This window comes from Ceratotherium simum, chromosome 7 (assembly GCF_057802395.1).
Source record: "Ceratotherium simum simum isolate JZ-2026a chromosome 7, ASM5780239v1, whole genome shotgun sequence".
NCBI classification, from domain to species: domain Eukaryota; kingdom Metazoa; phylum Chordata; class Mammalia; order Perissodactyla; family Rhinocerotidae; genus Ceratotherium; species Ceratotherium simum.
The window spans coordinates 26,682,701-26,704,577 of NC_141906.1; the positions used below are offsets into that span (position 1 = coordinate 26,682,701).

Consider the following 21,877-nt stretch of genomic DNA (forward strand, 5'->3'; position numbering starts at 1 on the left):
TAGTACAACATCTCCTTCCTTGGTCATCAATGATCATCAGTGCTAATTTCACAGATTCTTTCCAAGGCTATCAATCAAAGAGCAACAGGGAATTTAATTACTCTGCTTGACATTATTTTGTGGTCCCTCATGTTCATTTGGAAATGGAAATGCCAGGCTTGCATTTTAAAGACAATATTAAAATAACAACAGTAATAATAAATATAACTTTTTACTTGACAAATAGTATACAGGAAATTTTATTCTATATATTATTAAAGTATCACAAAACTTTTGAAAAGTAAATATTATTATCCTCCTTTTTAAGATAAGTAAATAACATCAGATAGGGAGATGTAACTGATATAATATGTGGAAATATGAAATTTTAGGGAATATCTTGGGAAATATAACCATTTCGGGTATTTCAAGGCAGATATTACATGGATATTTTGTTGGCATTGCTCTAAACCATACTGATTCATAATTCTATTGTTCGAAAATGTGGGGCTATGGAAAGCTTAATCAATTTTATGCTGTGAAGACAAATGTTTCCCCTGTATCATCTGTACGTGTTTAGTCCCACAGAAGTGCAATTGCACAGACCCTAATACTCCCAGACTCCTTAATTATTGGTTCCTGAGGCTAGTCTTCCAGTGACTGCAAAATTCTCCAAGGATGTCATGTTCCAAATCAGTACGAATCCTCTAGAGGAACAAAGAGAGATTCATGATCATTGATAGCCATTCCCATGAGGCACTAATTTTGTATAACCCTCCTGAAAGACCTGTGGGCACTAGAGCAAGAAGTGGGAAGCAGCTGGTTTGCCTTATAGCCTTCTGAAAAATGATTGCAAACCAAGGCAAAAAGACCAGCCAGATGAAGAGGTAGGAGGACTACATGAGACAGTGGGATTTCCACTTGAGAGAAAAACAGGAGAGGAATTAAAAATATTTAACAGTCAATGCGGCACGAATAGTCGAAGTTGAATGGACTCCAGCCATAGACCTGAAGCAGGGTGAGAAAGGTCTCTGCTGTGCCAGCCTTGACTACTTTAGTGGCGAAATCATAGGGGCAACTACAGGGTCTCCAATATAGGCTATGGTGGGTAAAAGAAAGGCAGCACTTAGGGAATTCAAAATGCAGGCTATTTATCAACATGAACAAAATTATTTAAACATGATAATTTTTTAGGGACTTACTGTTGCATGCAACTGAACAAAATATTTTGGAAATTTAAAGATATTTAAGACAAAGAATACTGATAAACGAAGTTAGTTATACTCTGAAATAGTGCACATTTGGCCACCCCTATGGAGATGTGTCTGAGAGATACGGCTGGATGCTTAGTTTGCACTTTATAAATGGTAGTAACATAGAGATCAAGCAAACTAAAATTCAAGCTCTGTTTAAATGGTCCAAATATTCAGATTTGTCCTTGCATATCAATCTGATCACATTCACAAAAACTGACTTATACTGGGTTCGGTTAAGTATTTTTAATCTAAAAAAGTAATTTGTTTTTAGTATAATTGGTTTATATGTAAATGACAATTTTCCAATGAAGAGAAAAAAAATGAGCCTCATAGGTGACAACATGTTTTAGAGACATAATCAGAGCAATAAGTTTCTAATTTTCACTTGATTTCAGCCTCTTTTGTTCTTATTTTTTGGTTTAATAAAAATGTAAGTGAAATAAGCATATGCTATATTCTAAGCACTTACTAGGTGGAATTTATATGGCGGAGGATAAAGGAGATGTGGAGCAAAACATATCCCAACTTTATGTTCCATTCTTTCTTTTCCCTAGAGTAGAGTCCACTTTCTCTTTTCCCTTTTCAATTTTGAGATTAAAATAAATATTACTGGCTAATTCCACATCTGCTCCCCCATACCTGAACCTGGCACAAAGTTTCCTACCACTGGTGGTCATAAAATATGTGTCCTATATTTTAAGTACAAACAGAAAGTATTTTTTTAAGCTCAATATATTGAAAATAATTTTGACAACACTTAGGCTAGAACGGGTTTAGTGACTCTCAAAATGTTAGTTCCAAATAGAACCAGTTTTCACCCAACTACTTTCCTCCTCCTTGGAATCCCAGGGCTGGAGGCTGCTCATGTCTGGATCTCCATCCCCTTTTGCCTGGTCTATCTACTGGCACTGATGGGGAATTGTGTCCTTGTGTTCATCATCAAGACAGACCCTAGGCTTCGTGAACCCATGTATCTCTTCCTCTGCATGCTCTCTGTGAATGACCTGATGCTTTGCACCACTGCCCTTCCCAAGATCCTCAGACTTTTCTGGTTCAATGACAGTGAAATCAACTTTAAAGCTTGCCTCACCCAGATATTCTTCATCCACTCTCTCTCCACCATGGAGTCAGGATTCCTGTTGGCCATGGCCTTTGACCGATATGTGGCCATCTGCAACCCTCTGAGGCACTCCACCATCCTGACACATGGAGTGATCATGGCTTTGTGTTTAGCCATCATTCTACGTGGAGTTATCCTACTGACTCCTCATCCTTTCTTACTGATGAGGCTTCCCTACTGCAAAACCAATGTCATCACCCACAGCTACTGTTAATTTATGGCCTTGATCAAACTGGCCTGTGCCAATACCAGGATCCACAGACTCTATGGCTTAATTCTTGCCTTCCTTACTGGTGGGCTGGACTTCATATTGATAATTTGCTCTTATATTCTCATTCTTCATGCTGTGTTTCATCTCCCATCAAAGGAGGCCAGACTCAAGACCTTGAGCACATGTGGCTCTCATGTTTTGGTCATCTTAGTGTTTTACACACCTGCCTTTTTCTCCTTTATTACCCACAGATTTGGTCATAACATAGCTCCACAGGTCCACATCATTATAGCCATCATTTATCTTCTTATCCCTCCTATGTTGCACCCTATCATCTATGGCGTCAAAACCAAAAATATTCGGGAGAGATTTCTTAAAGTTTTCACAAGTACATATGTTTGAGTTTGTAAGGTTTTTTAACTAACCAGCAAGACAGGTGATACCATGGAACTATGGTCTTGTTTATATTCAGGTAATTCTACATTATCTAAGAAGACAGAAACTACCCAGGTGTATATTGGGTCATATTTACTAGAAAAAAAGGATGGTTGATATATGGAATAGAATAGTTCATGCCGATCATACACTATTTTGTGAGAGACATTTCTATTTTCAGTACAGGGTAATTTCTTAATTTGTGTCTGTCTAGCACCTAGAATCAAGTTCAAGGTACATAAGTCATTTAGTATATTTTTTTAATGACAAATGTTCACTCATTCCATCATTTCTTGGCACAGGTACACGCACATTGACCTAGAGTGACTAATACGCAGGAGTCAGTACCAATTTATAGAGAGGCAGCATTTTCTCTCTTGTTTGTAACTGTTAAGGATCTAGGAACTGAAAGTAGAAAAATAACCAGAGGCAAAGTACATAACTGAGAATTGTATTCGTTTTAGAGAAGCTGGGACTATGACTGAGGTTTAGCTTATCATATGTTCTTCAATATTTTCATTTTTTTTTTTTAGCTTATAATATAGGCTGATTCTGTGTAACTAATGTAGAATTTTATATAATGTCAGCGTGTGCCACAGCTAAAATTTAGGAGATGTTTTGCCTCAAGAATAGTATGTACCTTAGAAAATCTTAGTTTGGAAAAAATATATAAAATGAAGAGAAAGGAACAAAAATAGAAAATTAGGGTGGTAAGCTGAAAATTTACAACATGGATGAACCTTGAGGACTTTATGCTAGGTGCAAATGTCAGTCACAAATGGACACATACTATACGTAAATCCATGTGGTAATATATGTCAAAATTTCCTTCTTTTTGTTCTAAGATTGAATTATATTCCGTTGTATGTATAAACCACATTTTGCTTATCCATATACCTGTCAATGGACACTTGTGCTGCTTCCACATTTTAGGTATAGTGAGTAATGCTGCTATTAACACAGATAGGCAAATATCTCCTTGAGACTCTGCCTAAATTATTTTAGGTATATACCCAGAAATGTAATTGCTGGATTATATGGCAAGTCTATTTTTAATTTTTTGAGCAATCATCATACATTTTTTATCATAGTATCATTTTACATTCTCACAAAGTACACAAGTGTTCCACTTTTTCCACATCATCACCAACACTTGTTATTTTCTGTTTTTTTATAGCATCATTCCTAAAGAGTATGAAGTGGCATCTCATTGTAGTTTTGATTTGCATTTCCCTAATGACAGTGATGTTCAGCATCTTTTCATGTTCTTAATGGCCATTTGTATATCTTCTTTAGTAAAATGACTATTCAAGTCCTTTACCTAGTTTTGAATCATGTTGATTGTTTTTTGTGGTTGAGTTTTAGGAGATCTTTATGTATTCCAAGGTTTTCATCTCTTATCAGACATACGATTTCCAAATATTGTCTCTCATTTGGTGGGTTGCATTTTTACTCTGTTGATATTTTCTTTTGATGTAAAAAATTTTTTTAATTTGTCTATTTTTTTCTCTGGTTATCTGTGCCTTTGGTTTCTTATCCAATAAATCATTGCCAAATCCAATGTTGTGAAATTTTTTCCCAATATTTTCTTTTAAGAGTTTTTTAAGTCTTAGATTTAGGTCTTTGATCTATTTTGAGTTCACTTTTGCATACGGTGTTAGTTAAGGGTTCAACTTCATTCTTTTGCACATGCATATCCAGTATTCTCAGCACCATTTGTTGAAAAGACAATCCTTTCCCCACTGAATAGTGTTAGCACTACTCTATGGTTGTGAAATGATAAGAAATATATTTTCTAGATTTGTGAAACAATGAGAAATATATATATTGGTCTCTACCCCCATTTCCTGACACAGAACTCCTAAAACCCTTATAATTCCTGATGATAAGAATACTAGGAGCATCTTTTGTTCTAATGAGGCAACTCTGAGTGGGCTCTTGGATGGCTACTGGATATGGGCTGGCCACCAGGAAGACCAAGCCATGATTAGAAGCTTGGAATTTCCAGTCCCCTTGCCCCACTTCTCCAGAGAGAGGAGAGGGACTGGAAATGGAGTTAGTAATTGATCATGCCTACATGAGGAAGCCCCCATAAAAATCCCAATAGTATGGGGTTCAAAAAGCTTCCAGGGTGGTGAACACATCCACACACCAGGAGAGTGATGCGCCCCAACTCCATGGGGACAGAAGCTCCTGTGCTCAGGGCCCTCCCAGACTTTGTCCTATGTATCTTTTCATCTAGCTATACATCTGTATCCTTAATTATATCCTTTAATAAACTGGTATACATGAGTAATTGTTTTCCTTAGTTCTGTGAACCACTCTAGCAAGTAATTGAACCAGAGAAGGGAGTTGTAGGAATCTGTGATTTGTAGTCAGTTAATCAGAAGCATGCATGGCAAACTGGACTTTCGATTGGTACCTGAAGCGGGGTGGGAGCAGTCTTACAGGACTGAGCCCTTAACCTGTAGGATATGATGCTGTTTCCAAGTGGATAGTGTCAGAGTTGAGTTAAATTGTGTTGCAGAATTGCTCAGTAGGGAAAACCCTCCCCTGACTTGTGTCATAAGTGCTCTGAGTGCAGTAGTAGTATACAAGTAAAGGAGAAACACAGGAGAGACTGAGTTTTTCCTAACACTAGAGTTAAATCCCACTTGGCCATGGTGGATAGTCTTTTAAATATGCTGTTGAATTTGGTTTGCAAGTATTGTTGAGGGTTTGTGCATCAATGTTCATAAGGGAAATTGGCCTATAGTTTTCTTTTCTTGTAGTGTCTTTGCCTGGCTTTTGTAACAAGGTAATGCTGGCCTTGTAGAATGAGTTAAGAATTGTTCCTTTCTCTTCAATATTTTGGAAAAGTTTGCGAGAGGTAGGTATCAATTCTTTTAATGTTTAATAGAACTCACCAGTGAAGCCATCAGGTTCAGGATTTTTCTTTGTTGGGACATTTTTTTATTACTGATTCAATCTCCTTGCTAGTTATATGTCTATTTGGATTTTCTATTTCTTCATGATTTATTCTTGGTAGGTTTTTTTTCCTAGAATCTGTCCATTTCATCTAAGTTTACCAATTTTTTGGCATACTATTGTTCATAGTACTCTCTTATAATTCTTTTTATTTCTGTAGAATCAGTAGTGATGTCCCACTTGTGTTTCTGATTTTAGTAATTTTTTTTGTGTGTGTGAGGCGGATTGGTCCTGAGCTAACCTCTGTCAATCTTTCTCTTTTTGATGAGGAAGATTAGCTGTGAGCTAACATCTGTGCCCATCTACATATATTTTGTATGTGGGATGCTGCCACAGCAGGGCTTGATGAGTGGTGGGTCGGTCTGCGCCCAGAATCCGAACCTGTGAACCCCGGACTGCCGAAGCGGAGTGCATGAACTTAACCACTATGCCACAGGGCTGGCCCCTGATTTTAGTAATTTGAGTTCTCTTTTTTTTACTTAGTTCATCTAACTAAAAGTTTTTCTTTTGTGTTGATCCTTCAGAGGCAACTTTTGATTTCATTGATTTTTCTCTATTATTTTTCTGTTCTCTATTTCATTTATCTCTGTCATAATCTTCATTATTTCTATCCTTCTACTAGTTTTGGATTTAGTTTGGTTTTCCTTTCCAAGACTTAAGTTGTAATGTTAAGTTGTTGTTTTGATAACTTTTTTGTTATTTTTTATTTATTTATTTTTTTTGAGGAAGATTGACCCTGAGCTAATATTTGTTGCCAATCTCCCTCTTTTTTTTCTTTTTTCTCCCCAGTGCTCCAGTACATAGTTGTATAGCCTAGTTGTAGGTCCTTCTAGTTCTTCTATGTGGGATGCCCCCCCCAGCATGGCTTGACGAGTGGTAAGTAGGTCCATGCCCAGGATCTGAACCAGTGAACCTCCGGCCACCAAAGCAGAATGTGCAAACTTAACTGCTATGCCACCGGGCTGGCCCCCAACTTTTTTGTTATTTTAATGTAAGCATTTATAGTTATAAATTTCTCCCTTAGTACTGCTTTCACTGTGACCTATAAGTTTTGTTATACTGTGCTTTCATTTTCATTCATCTCTAATTTCTAATTTCCTTTCTGATTTCTTCTGTGATCCATTGGTTATTTATTTAAGACTATATTGTTTAATTTCCACAGTTTTGTGAATTTTCCAGTTTTACTTCTGTTATTGATTTCTAACTCCATCTTGTTGTAGTCAGAGAAGATATTTTGTATGAGTCAGAGAAGATATTTTGTATGAGATCTATCTTTTTAAATTTGTTGTGATTTAATTTATGGCCTAACATATGGCCTATCCTGGAAAAAACTCCAGGTGCACTGGAGAAGAATGTGTATGCTGTTGTTGTTGGGTAGAATGTTCTGTGGTATGTGTTAGATCTAGATCATTTATTGTATTATTTAAGTCTTCTCATTCCTTACTTATCTTTCGTCTGGTTGTTCTACCCATTATGAAAAGAGGAATATTGAAGTTTCCAACTATTATTGTAGAACTGTTTATTCTTCCCTTCAGTTCTATCAGTTTTTGCTTCATGTATTTGGATAGTCTGTTATTAGGTACGTACATGTTTATAATTGTTATATCATCTTGGTGTATTGAAAATCTTATTCATAACAAATGTCCTTTATAATAAATGTTCTTCATTGTATCTTTTAATCTTTCTTGATTTTAAGTCTACTTTATTTGATATTAGTATAGCCACCCCTACTTTCTTGATTACTAATTGTATGGAATATTTTTTTCTATCCTTTCACTCTCAATCTGTTTGTCTTTGGATCTAAAATGAGTCTCTTATAAATAGCATATAGTTGAATCATGTGTTTTTATCCAATCTGTCAATCTTTATCATTTGATTGGAGAGTTTGCTCTATATTCATTTAAAGTAATTACTGATAGGGAGGGACTTCTGTCATTTTGCTGTTTATTTTCTATATGCCTTATAGATTTTTTGTCCTTAATTTCCTGCATTATTGCCTGTTTTTGTGTTTAGTCTATATTTTTATAATGAAACATTTAAATTACTTTCTCATTTCCTTTTGTATGCTTTCTATTGGTATTTTATTATGGCTACCATGGGGATTACATTTGACATTTTAAAGTTATAACATTCTAAAATGAACTTATACCAGCTTAACTTCAATGGTATGTGCAAACTCTACACCATTAATAGCAATGTCCCCACTCCTTTCAATTGTTGATGTAACAAAACTACATCTTTAAGCATGTGTGACCCAAAGCATAAACTAATAATACTTTTAAACACATTTGTGTCTTAAATTGTGTAGAAAACACAATGTGAAGTTACAAACCAAAGTTACAATGATACTAGCTTTTAGACTAATAATTGTTTTTTTAAATAAATTAGTCTCTTCAGTCATGTAGGAAACAAAAAATAATATTACAAATCATTGTTACAATAATATTGAATATTATAATTGTCCATGTGTTTACCTTTCTTGATATTTTATTTCTTCATACAGCTTTTAGTTAATGTCTAGTATCCTTTCATTTCAACCTACAGGACTCTCTTGAACATTTTTTGCAGGGTATTTCTAGTGGTAACAAACTCCATCAGTATTTGTTTATCTAGGAATATCTTAATTCCTCCTTCACTTTTGAAAGACATTTTGGCTGGATATAGGATTCTTAGTTGGCAGTTTTTTCTTTTACCACATCGAATATACTGGTCCATTGGCCTGCAAAGTTTCTAATTAGAAATCTCCTCAATATCTTATTGAGGATCCCTTGCATGTGATGAGTCACTTCTCTCTGCTTTCAAGATTCTATCTTTGTCTTTAGTTGTTGAGATTTTTATTATAATATGTTTCAGTGGTATCTCTTTCAGTTCTTCTTACTTGGAGTTTTTTGAGAATCTTGGATATTTATATTTATGTATTTCACTAAATTGTGGAAATTTTTAGCCAGTATTTTTTCAAATATTTTCTCTGCTCCTTTCTCTCTCTCTTCTGCTTCTGAGACTCCTATAGTGTGTATGTTGGTCTACTTGATGGTGTCCCACAGGTCCCTTTGGCTCTGTTAACTTTTCTTCAATCTTTTTCTCCTTATGTTCTTCAGACTTGATAATATCCTTTGTGCTGTCTTCAAGTTCACTAATCCTTTCTACTGCCTGCTCAAATCTGCATCTGAATTCCTCTAGTGTATTTTTCATTTCATTTATTATACTTTTCAGCTCCAGGTTTTCTTTTTGGTTTCTTTTTAGGTTTTCTCTCTCTTTATTGATATTTCCATTTTATTCATACACTATTTTATTGACTTTCTCCACATCTTTCTTCAGTTCTTTGAGCATCTTTAATACAATTGTTTTAAAGTTTTTGTCTAGTAGATCTATCAGGTCTTTTTTAGAGACAGTTTTTGTTTGATTTTTTTTTCCTTTGAATGAGTCATACTTTCCTCTTTCTTTGTATGCCTTGTGATTTTTTGTTGTTTTTGATAATCAGACATTTGAATCTAATCATGTGGCAACTCTGGAAATCAATTTTACCCCTTTCCTAGGGTTTACTGCTTTTCTGTTGTTTTGTTTATTGTTTTTGTTTTGTGAATTGTTGTGGGCTGTCGCTGTGCCAAGGATCAGCTGAGTGTAAACTTAAAATCCTCTCGGGTCTTTTATGAGGTTGTGTCTTTCCCTGGGCATGTACAATCACTTTTTAATTTTCCTTGTATATGATAATAGGGGCGATAGGTAGCTGCTAATGTGTTAAGAGCTGAAATTGACTAAATTTAACTTCAATTTACTGTCCAAGCCTTCCTTTGGAAGTTGCAAGCCATCAATAGACTCTAGAGTTCCAAAATAGTTACGTCAGACAGATTCTGCTAGAGCAGTTCTCTAGATGGAGAGACAGAATCCTGATACTTCCTACTCCACCATCTTACCAGAATCCTTTCTCCACACATGCCTCCCTTTTGACTTTATTCTGTTTCATTGATCTGTTTTTCTGTTTCTGAACTGATACAACAATGTCTTAATTCTCCAAGCTTATAGCTTATAAATAATTTTCTAATATCTTGTATTGTAAGCCCTCTAGGAACCTCAGGGGGGAAAATTCGAAACATTTTCTGTTAGTATGACGCTTACTTTAGGTGTACTTGTTTATGTTTTGAATATATTTTCTTGGATTAAAGATGTCTTATTTTATACCTAACTTCTTTTCCATTTTAAGATATTTTATTTTTAGTCATGAATGGCTATTGAATTTTATCAAATACTTTTTCTGAATATATTAAGATAATTATATGGTTGTTCTTTTTCTATTACACTTATTGATTATGAGATGTAAAATCAAACTTGCATTTCTGGGATAAACTTACTTGACAATGTTTTATTTGAATGTAATTAGGGTCTATAAACAACTCTAGGTTGATACTGTACTCTATTGTCTTTGGTGAGATTATTTTACTACCTTTTAGAACATATCATTAATGTCGAGACTCCATTGATTTTTTTAAATTTATCTTTATTGATGTATAATTGACATATAACGCTGTACAAGTTTAAGATATACAACATGTTGATTTGCTACGTTTATGTATTACAATATAATCATCACCATGGTGTTACCTAACACCTCTATCATGTCACATAATTATGATTTCTTTTTTGTAGTGGGAACAATTAAGATCTAGTCTTTTAGCAATTTTAAAGTTTATAATAACAGCATTGTTGTCAATAATCACTATGTTGTGCATTAACTTTCTGGGACTTATTTATCTTCTAGTTGCCAGTTTACATTGACTTTTTGTTGCAAGTTTTTATTCAGGCATATTACATCTTCTAATTTTTCCTACACATTCTATCTTCTTATTTTTCTGTACTGCAATGTCAGAATTTCTTCAGCTCTATTTTTCAGTCTATAATTATTATATCTTCTAATATTTATCACTTGTTAAACTCACCTATTGTATTTTTAATTTCCATAGTAATCTTAATTTCTAGAAGTTATTTCTGATTTTTTATTATTCATTTTAAGGTGCATTTTTATAGCTTATGGTTTCTTGTTACTAGCTGAATCCATAGGTTCTTTTTTATTATTTTTATTAATCTTTCAGACATAGTTATTTAATATTCAGTTGCTCATTATTACGATATTTGAATTGTTTGACAAATTATAATTATTAAAGTTTGTTTCGATTGACTTGATTTCAGCAATGATAAAAGCCCTTATGTTTTCTTTTTTTTTGACTCATGGGCCTTGGCCAATAGCTTGGCTGATAGTCAGGGAGATGGGCAGTTGAAAACTGGACTATTGAAGGGATGCCCGTATGGGGGGTGACCTTATGGAAAGCATTCTGAGAATTTAAGGGGGCCATTAAAGTAGGACATACCAATACCCATAAAAAGAACATCTCCCAGGTTTGGCAGATGATTGGAACCACCAGGTGGACCTTTTGGTGTGCTCCCTTGAGGTGACCATCTGGGTCCAAGAAGTGAGTGAACATGAAGGCGGGCTGCAGTAATGCTGAGTTGGGCTGAATGTAGACATATTCCTCTTGCATCTTGCGAGGCACAAAATGCCAACAACTGTTCTGTCTGAGAACAAGTGAGACAGAGACTGTAGCCAGCTAGTGTCCAGGAATTGCTTGTTGGTATGGTAAAACCCCCCTATCCACACATCAGAATGGTATCAGAACCTTTATCTTCACATACTTCTGGTTATTTAGGTCTCTATTAATAATCACCTCTTCAAAAGGGCTTTCTTTGACTAATCAACTTAAGGCAGTCACTCCAATCATTTATTAAAATGCTATCCTATTTAATTTCTCTGTACCATATTATTTAAAAAGTTAATTATATTAATCCCCTCACTAGTGGATAAGATTTTTTTATTTATCGTTTTGATGAAGAAGACTGGCCCTGAGCTAACATCTATTGCCAATCTTCCTCCTTTTATTTTTTTCCCCCTTTTTCTCCCCAAAGCCCCAGTAGATAGTTGTATGTCATAGTTGCACATCCTTCTAGTTGCTCTATGTGGGACATTGCCTCAACATGGTCCAACAAGTGGTGCATCAGTGAACACCCGGGATCTGAACCCGGGCAGCCAGTAGCAGAACGCATGCTAACTGCTAAACCACGGGGCTGGCCCCGTGGATAAGATTCTTGAGAGGAGGGATGGTGTTTGTTTTTTCCAGTGCTGTTTTCCAAAGTATTTAATGTAGATTCTATACGTAGGAGGTATTTAATAAAATTTTTGTTGTTGTTGTAGCCCTCGAGTCAATTCTGATTCCTAGGAATGCTGCCAACAGAAGAGTGGAACCCTGCAATTCATTTTGTGCCATCCCCTCATCTTTCTGCACTATGTCAGACAATGTTCTACTGTATTCCTAGAGTTTTCATGGGCAATTTATTTGGAAGTGGGTAGCTGGGTCTTTCTTCCTAGTCTGTCTTAGTGTGGAAGCTCTGCTGAAACCTGTCTGTCTGTGAAACCTGTAAAAGAAATATTTACTGAATATCAAATTGTTATAATCACACACATATACAAATACACACGTGTGTGTATATCCGTATTTTGTTTGGAATATATAATATTGCCATGCTTCTTATAGGTGCAGGAATTTTTATAAAAATGTATGTATGTGTATGCATATGTATTTACACATCTGTATGTGAATGTGTGTACATATGTGGATGTGCATATAGGACTACATATATATGTATGCATTTATACTTATATATGAATATTATATACATATTCATGAGACCTGCATGTTAAGTCTGACAGTATCACAGAGATCCAGTTTTCTACTTTATGTCTGTGTTACCTTCTCAGTTAAGAACTCTATATGACTATATTCTTAATTTTAACTGAACTAGTGTGGTCAGAGACATCAAACTCGAGTAAACAAACTATTTCCTTAAAAAGCTCCTTTAGTCTCACTCAAATCAAATTTCATTATCAAACAGACATCATATGATTGAGAAAACGTGAACTCCCTCAGGCATCACCTATACTTCCCAGAGGTTGAAAACCCATTTGTTGCAGAGTTTGAGCCCCTGGGACTGCATTAAGTGGGGCTATAAAACCTGCAGTGAGCCTTCCTTACAAGGAATGATTCAACTCTCTGAGTTCCTGGTTTTGATTCAACACAACGCAATTAATCTGGAGGGATAGACAACTCATCTCTCTTTGCTCAAGCCTAAGAAGTGAGAGAGGCAATGATGAGGGGACTGTAACATACTGGTGTGAGGAAGAGCTTCCTAGAGCTAAAGAATAAATCTTCAAAATTACTGTGGCTTGTTGAGACTCAGCTGTGCTGAAAATAGGCTGAGAGCAAGCAACAGAGGAAGACAATGTGCTCCCTCTGAAGATTAGTTAGAAACTTCTCTGGACTGTCTCATTATTCGCAGGTAAATCAGGGTAGTCCCACCACATGGAACAAGCCACTTTAAGGTTAGATCAGGATGCTCTTGAGGTTTTCCTCAACCATCGTTTAGAATTTTTAGTCCACCAGTCAACTGCTACCAACTTTGGAAAAGAAAGAGTGTGCAGGTATATTCTCTGGGCTTACGAATAATTTATTAACTATTAAGGAATCTTAATATTAAGAAATAAGACACTGACCAGTAGTTTCACAATGAACATCTTGGCATCAGCTGAGATGTTGAAAGGAAAGAGTTTAGGATTATTTTATGGATTTTCTATAAACTGTGTTAATCCATAAAACCACGTTTAAAAAGCAAAATAAATAAGAACATCTGTCTCTATTGCTTCTGAGTACCCTATGAGAATCACTCATGATAGGAGTTATGAAAAAACTTAACATTAGTTTTCTCTTTATTTTGATTGCATATTGTAGAGGAAAAAATATGAAGTTTTACATTGAAAACAGGGTGTGTTTTCTCCTTCTGGGACATACTGATTGTGTGACTTTGGAAGAGTATCTAGCATATGTAAAGTATAAGTTTCTTCTTTTATAAATTATATAATTTATAATTATAAATTTATAAATTATTAATGATAATTCTTAAATTCTTATAAAAACTTCATCAGTTTTTACACAAATCAACAATCAGGCACTTGTTAGCGACACTTAGCATTTTGGAGGGTGCATATTATAACACAGAAAGTGGCAACTGTTCCTAATTCCAAAGCTTGATGATAGATTGATTTAGAGCTCGCCACTCCTTCTTTCTCAGAGTGTATTCTAAATTCTTAGATGTGATAAGAAGCTCATGTACCCTGGTTAGCATCTCAACATAAATATGACAAAAAGAAAGATTTAATGGTTACTCCTTTGGGGATATATATGTTCAGAGTATATATATACACATGTATAAATATATATAAATATATATATTTGTATGTTTGTATATATACACATATACATATACAAAATCTGAAATCTTCTGAGACACTCATCCAGAATATATAAGTGCATATATATATATCCCCAAATATATATACACTGAATATATAATATATATACACTGAAGATTTACTATGAAAATATAGACAATCTGTGCAAGTCACATTTTTCTAGAGATACTAGAAAATCCAGGGAGCTTACTTTTTGTGTGTCTCAATGGCTTTGTTGCTATCTTAGAGCTGTTATGCATTTAATTGATTAGATACTATTTCTTTTATCTCCAAAAATTCACCAGGGAGGCAAATTTCAAAAATTATCATCATTAAAAGTATTGTAGGTACGGAAAGTTTATTCTTCCTTCATGTGTTGCTTTCATAAATACTTATTTATAATTTTTCTAATACAAAAGTTTTCCAAGACCATAATTATTTTGGAGTGAGGGGGTATTTCTCAATGAGGGTAATATTATAGGTTTTTTTCCCCATTGCCTTGTTAGGAAGTGAGGAACTTGTGTTGTTTATCAGGACTTTTGCTTCAACTGGCTAACAGACAGAAAGAGAATACCTAGTATCAGGCTCAATACTTGAGATTCTGAGCCTAAAGAAGAGTCGTAAGCAGTTAGAGAAGATAGTGTTCACTCCAACTAGTCCTAATTGAGATTAAGAGCTTGTGGTGAGGGATGTAATACTTCTAATTTGAGAGAGGCTTGCCAAGGGGAACTTAAAATGTGCATAAATTTCCATGGTTGTATTTCCATACTGAATGATTCTAGTATATTTATCAAGATATATGTGCATTTGACTATTCAAGAAGTAAGGAAGGAAAGAGAGCAACAGTATGTACTCATGTAGCCAGAATCACCATGCTTGACTTTAACTCCACTGCATTCACCTATCCCAGTACCTTCATCCTGATGGGCATACCTGGTCTAGAAGACTTGCACATTTGGATATCCAGCCCTTTCGGCTCAATGTATGTTGCTGCCCTCATGGGAAACATGCTCATCCTTTTCATCATCAAAACTGAAACTGTTTGATGTAGTCCCATTTGTTTATTTTTTCTATTGTTTCTCAGCCCAGTCAGATGTGGTGTTTGAAAAGATGTTGCTAAGACCAATGTCGAAGAGCGTACTGCCTATGTTTTCTTCTAGAAGTTTCATGTCTTACATTCAAGTCTTTAATCCATTTGGAGTTAATTTTTGTGTATGGTGTAAGGTAAGGGTCTACTTTCATTTTTTTGCACGTGGCTATCCAGTTTTCCCAACACCATTTGTTGAAGAGACTTTCTTTTCCCCATTGTATGTTCTTGGCATTTTTGTCAAAGATTAGCTGCCCATAGACATGTGGGTTTATTTCTGGGCTTTCGATTCTATTCCATTGATCTGTGTGTCTGTTTTTGTGCCAGTACCATGCTGTTTTGGTTACTATAGCTTTGTAGTATATTTTGAAATCAGGGAGTGTGATACCTCCAGCTTTGTTCTTTTTTCTCAGGATTCCTTTAGCTATTCGGGGTCTTTTGTTGTTCCATATAAATTTTAGGATTCTTTGTTCTATTTCTGTGAAAAATGTTGTTGCAACTTTGATAGGCATTGCATTGAATCTATAGATGGCTTTAGGAAGTATGGACATCTTAACTATGTTAATTCTTCCAATCCAAGAGCACGGAATATCTTTCCATTTCTTTGTATCTTCTTCAATTTCTTTCAGCAATGTTTTATAGTTTTCGGTGTACAGATCTTTCACCTCTTTGGTTAAGTTTATTCCTAGGTATTTTATTCTTTTTGTTGCAATTGTAAATGGGATGGTATTCTTAATTTCTCTTTCTGCTACTTCGTTGTTAGTGTAAACTGGTTCAGCCACTATGGAAAACAGTATGGAGATTCCTCAAAAAATCAAGGATAGAACTACCATATGATCCAGCTATTCCACTGTTGGGTATTTATCCAAAGAACTTGAAAACACCAATTTGCAAAGGTACATGCACCCCTGTGTTCATTGCAGCGTTATTCACAATAGCCAAGACTTGGAAGCAACCTAAGTGCCCATCAAGGGACGAATGGATAAAGAAGCTGTGGTATATATACACAATGGCATACTACTCAGCCATAAGAAACGATGAAATCCAGCCATTTGTGACAACATGGATGGACATTGAGGGTATGATGCAAAGTGAAATAAGTCAGAGGGAGAAGGTCAAATACCGTATGATTTCCTTCATTAAGTAGTAGATAATAACAACAATAAACAAACACATAGGGACAGAGATTGGATTGGTGGTTACCAGAGGGGAAGGGGGGAGGGAGGAGGGTGAAAGGGATAATTCGGTACATGTGTGTGGTGATGGGTTGTAATTAGTATTTTGGTGGTGAACATGATGTAATCTATGCAGAAATAGAAGTACAATGATGTACACTTGAAACTTTTACAATGTTATAAACCAATGTTACTGCAATAAACAAAAAATTAAAAAAAAAAAAAAAAAAAAAACTGAAACTGTTCTCCACGAACCCATGTTCTATTTTCTTTCCATGTTGGCCATCACAGACCTCATCTTGTCAACCTCCACTCTTCCCAAGATGTTGGGTGTATTCTGGTTCAATTATCATAAATCAACTTCCATGCCTGCCTCACTCAGATGTTTTTCATCCATGCTTTTTCTGGGGTAGAGCCAGGGCTTCTTGTGGCCATGGCACTCGACCGATATGTGGCAATCTGCTATCCTCTGAGACACTCATCCATTATTACAAAGTCTGTGGTGGGTCAGGCTGGCATAGAGGCACTTTTATGTGGGTTAATACTGATGATACCACATCCCTTCTTGGTAAGGAGGTGGTCATATTGCCAGACCAATATAGTCCCCCACACATACTGTGAGCACATGGCTGTGGTGAAATTGGCTTGTGCTGACATTTCCATCAATAGTCTTTATAGTTTGGCAGTCATTGTCTTAATTGTTGGGACTGATGTGACATGCATCTCTCTGCCCTATGTACAGATACTCCATACTGTATTCAATCTCCCTTCTAAAGATGCCAGGGTGAAGACCCTCAGCACTTGCGGGTCCCGTGTTTGTGTCATCCTCACCTTCTACATCCCTGCTTATTTCTCCTTCCTTACCCATCGTTTTAGTAAGCATATACCATGCCACACCCACATCCTGCTGGCCAACATGTACTTGTTGGTACCCCCTGTGCTGAACCCTATAATCTATGGAGTAAGGACCAAACAGATCTGAGAACGTGTTCTACAATTATTCATGACTAAAATCATTTGAGAATTCTGGGCCATACTTTTCTACTTATTCCCATCCTCCTATAATTCTTTGATATTATTTTCTTGGATTCCAGCATCAGCAAGACCAGGAATTAGAATCTCAATTCTTCCACTTACTACCTCTCTAAGTGGAAATTATATACAATTGATCTAACGTATCTGAACATCTGTAAAACACATATAATAATACTATGTCATAAATTAATGATTACAAAGTGTTTAGTACTGTTTCTAGTATATTGAAGCACTTAATAAAAGTAAGATTATTTCAGTATCATTCCTTCCCTGTATATGTACTTGCTCAGCATCTTTAGGAAACATGTTTATTAGTTTATCTTTTAAGAATAACCAAATATGAACGTTCTTCTGACAGTAGCTTTTTTTCCTAAACTGGAAGAACTTAACAGTAGATAATCTAGATGACAATTAGAGTTTGGTTAATTTGCACTCTCAGTATAATCATAAGGGAAAGCTGATGAGAAGTGGGTAAAAGAGAAAATTACGTCGTAAGCCATCTGGCTTTCCACTTGCAACTGATGAGGAGGGTGCATTTCAGGAACTCTATTGAGAATGAATATGGATTGTAAACTGAGTTATTTACACTGCTGGTGCAAACAATTGGTATATTTCAAATGTGTGGAAAATTCCATAGTATTAGAACTGGTATTCCTAAAATAAGTAAAATAAAATGATGACATTGACTTTTGCATTTCTCTATTCACTCGATAAATATTTAGCAAGCATCTATTATGTGCCAGGCACTTAACTAGGAATAAAAAATATGACAGTAAACAAAAGCAAAATTACTTCTCTTAGTGGAGTTTATAACCAATAAAGAATTATGGTAAATAAAAGTAAGTAATGTACATTTCTTATTATCATATAGCCTTTTTTAGTAGTATTCAATGTTCTAAATTTTAGTCTAATCCATTTTTTAGCTCCATGCCACATCTTTTGATTGTTGATTTTCTCTCTCCTTGTTCTACTGAGAAATTTGAATTCTCCAAATGTAATTGTGGATTTGGCTATACAGTAGTCCCCCCTTATCCGCGGTTTTGCTTTCCTCGTTATTCACGGTTTCACTTCCCAGAGATCCTTGAAACCTGGGATAAGGGGGGATGGTTGTATTTCCTTTTAAGTCTATCGGTTTTCCTTCATGTAATTTGAAGCTCTTCAGTTAAGTGCATATGCATTTAGTATATTTATGGCTTCTTGGAGAATTGTTTATCATTACACAATATCCATCTTTATCTTTGACAATATTCTTTATTCTGAATTCTACTTTGACTTATATATTATATAATATAACCACTTCAGATTATTTTAAATACTGTTTACATGAGGTATATTTTCCATCTTTTTAACTTATATATGTATTTATATTTAAAGTAAATTTTTGCACACAACATAGAGTTGCATCTTGCTTTTTTTCTGATCTCACGATCTCTACTTCAATTGGTGTATTTAGACCATTTCCATTTAATCTAATTGGTGATATGGTTAATCAAAGTCTACCATTTTGATGTTTGCTTTCTGTAAGTCTCATCTGTTTGTTGTTCTTCATCTTTCCCACCCCCTACCACCTACTTTTGGATTTGAATAGTTTAATATTTAATTTTGATTTATCTATTGGCTTTTGGCTATATCTATTTTATATTTTTAGCGATTGCTCTGGAGCACGGTTTCCCAACTTTGGCACTATTACTGATTTCCACTAGATATTACTTTGTTGTGAGTGTTTGCCTGTGCAAAGTTGCATCTCTGGTCTATGCCTATAGATAGCAAAAACAGCAAACAATGTCTCTAGAAATTGCCAAATGTCCTTAGGAAGCAAAATTGCCCCTGATAGAAAACCGTTGATCTAGAGATTACAATATATGTAACTAACCTTTCACAGTCTACTTAGAGTTAATATTTTACCACTTCGAGTGAAATGTAAGAACCTTATAATTATAGGATTCTTGTTCTCCTCTATGTTGCAGTTGTCATAAGTACATCTGCCTCTATAAAAACCCCATAAAGGCACTGTTATAATATTTGATTTCAAGAGTTATTAATATGTTAGGTAACTGGAAAAAATGAATCCCTTCTATTTAATCATATAATTATAATTTGTGTTGCTCTTCTTTTACTACTGATCTTCTAATTGTCTCACCTGTTTCTCTCTTCAACCAGAACCCCTTTTAGGATTTCATTTTGAGAAGGTCTGCTGGTGATGGATTCTCTCAGATTTTTCTCATCTAATAATGCCTTTATTTTACCTGCATTACTGAAATATATTTTCTCTGTATGTAGAAATCTGAGTTAATAATTTTGTAAATTTCAGTACTTTAAAAATATTGTTCTACTGTCTTCCTTCAAGCTTTATTTATGAGATATTGCAGTCTTTCTAATTGCTGTTCCCCTGTATATAACGCAAAATATTTTTTTTACTCTTTTCAATAAGTTTTCTTTATCTTTGGTTTTTGGCAATATGATGTGATAATTCTAGATATGCTATTCTTTAAATTTCCCTGTTTGGGGATCATGGAATTTTTTAAATCTGTAAATTTATGTCTTTTACCAAGTTTGAGAATGCTTTCTCATTGTTGCATTAAATAGATTTCTCTTAGTCAATAATTTTTTCCTCTCCTTCTGGGATCCCAGTGACTTGAATATTAGAGATTTTTTATATGCCCTCCAATTCTCTGAGACTCTGTTAATTTTCTTAATATTTTCTCTATACTTCACATTGTATAATTTTTATTAATCTATTTTCAAGTTCACTTTTTCATCTGTCATCTTCATTCTGCCACTGAGCTTGTCCAATGAAGTTCAGTGGTTAAGACTTTCAGTTCCGACATTATGACATTGTTCTTTTTTTATACTTTCTATTTTTTTGCTGAAGACTTCTACCTCTCACACATTTCAAGATTGTTTACCTTGAAGTCATGGAGAATAATTGTAATAACTACTTTAAAATATTTATATGATAATTCCAATACCTGAGTGATCTTAGAGTTGAAATCTGTTGATCATCCTTTCCCATGATAGTCACATATTTCTATTTTCTTCATAAATTGAATAATTTTTTTCTGATTTTACCCTGGACTTTGTTTTTTTTTTCCTGAGGATTATTTGCCCTGAGCTAACATCTGTTGCCAACCTTCCTCTATTTCATATGTGGGTCTCTGCCACAGCATGGCCGCTGACAAGTGGTATAGGTCTGCATCTGGTAATGGAACCTTGGCCACTGAAGTAGAGCACACCAAAATTAACCACTAGGCCATGGGGCCAGCCCCTGGACATTTTGAATATAGATCTTGTTAAAATCCTCTGTAGGAGGTTGATTTTGTTTTTCTAGCTTTTGTTTTGTTTTACCAGGCAATCAATTTGATTCAATTCAAACCACAGATTCTATCCTACTTTCTGTGGTGGTTCTAGTGGGTGCTTTGAGTCTGTTCAATGTTTGTGTCACTCATTCTGAGATTTGGAGACGGTTACTGTTGTAGCACAGTTGTCAATTGTCAATGCCTTCGCTCTGTTTTATTGGGTCTGTCCTATGCATGTGCAGCTCAGGAGAAAGTTCATGACTTGTGTCAGTTCATATATAGAGTTAAAGGATCCACTTATCCAGCTCTCTCCTCTCGAGGATTCTTCTCATATTCTCTACTTATCACGGGACACCTGTCACATCACCATAATCATAAAGACAGGGATTCTGGCAGAATTTTAGCTGCATGCATCACCACGTCATCTGAGGTTTCTGAGGTTTCTTAGGGAAGGGTCAGCTAGGAAAAAGAAAGAGAGAGAAAAACGGAGAAAAGAAGGAAGGGAGGATTGAAGGAAGAAAGGAAGGAAGGAAGAAAAAGAAAAAGAAAGAAAGAAAGGGAGAAGGAAGGCAGGAAGGAAGAATTGGCTAAAAAGATTAACCCTCTTGGACTTTTAGTTGCTTGTATTGTTCTGTGACTGGAACATAACATTCATTCAGGTATAATGGAAAAACAAAAGAGAAATAGTGGGATCCCCCTCTTGCTCTCTGGCTCACAGGAACCTTTTCCTGATTCTCTGGCTGGAAAGAGATGAGGTATATCTTGCATTTTTTGTTACCTGTATAAGTGCTATATCTCTGCTGCATGCTTGCTATCTAATCAATGGAAGGAAAGAATATATGGGAAAATTTTTTGAGTGACTACGTGATACAAGTCACTGCTTCAAATTTTGACTCCTTGTTTCAACTTGCCTAGTTTGCTAACTTTATAGAATCCCAAGATTACTGTTTTTGTATTTGACCAGATGTAAGTTTTAATCTATAG

General features: G+C 35.2%; 1 protein-coding gene and 1 pseudogene across 1 annotated transcript; both read left to right on the forward strand.

Moving 5' to 3' along the window:
* The first annotated feature begins 2,023 nt into the window (after positions 1-2,023).
* LOC101395515 (olfactory receptor 52K1-like) lies at positions 2,024-2,968 on the forward strand. Its single transcript, XM_014790168.2, is given in 1 exon segment — positions 2,024-2,968. A coding segment is annotated over 1 exon segment (945 nt).
* A 12,204-nt stretch (positions 2,969-15,172) lies between these two features.
* LOC106800031 (olfactory receptor 52E4-like) lies at positions 15,173-17,583 on the forward strand (annotated as a pseudogene).
* The last annotated feature ends 4,294 nt before the right edge of the window (positions 17,584-21,877 follow it).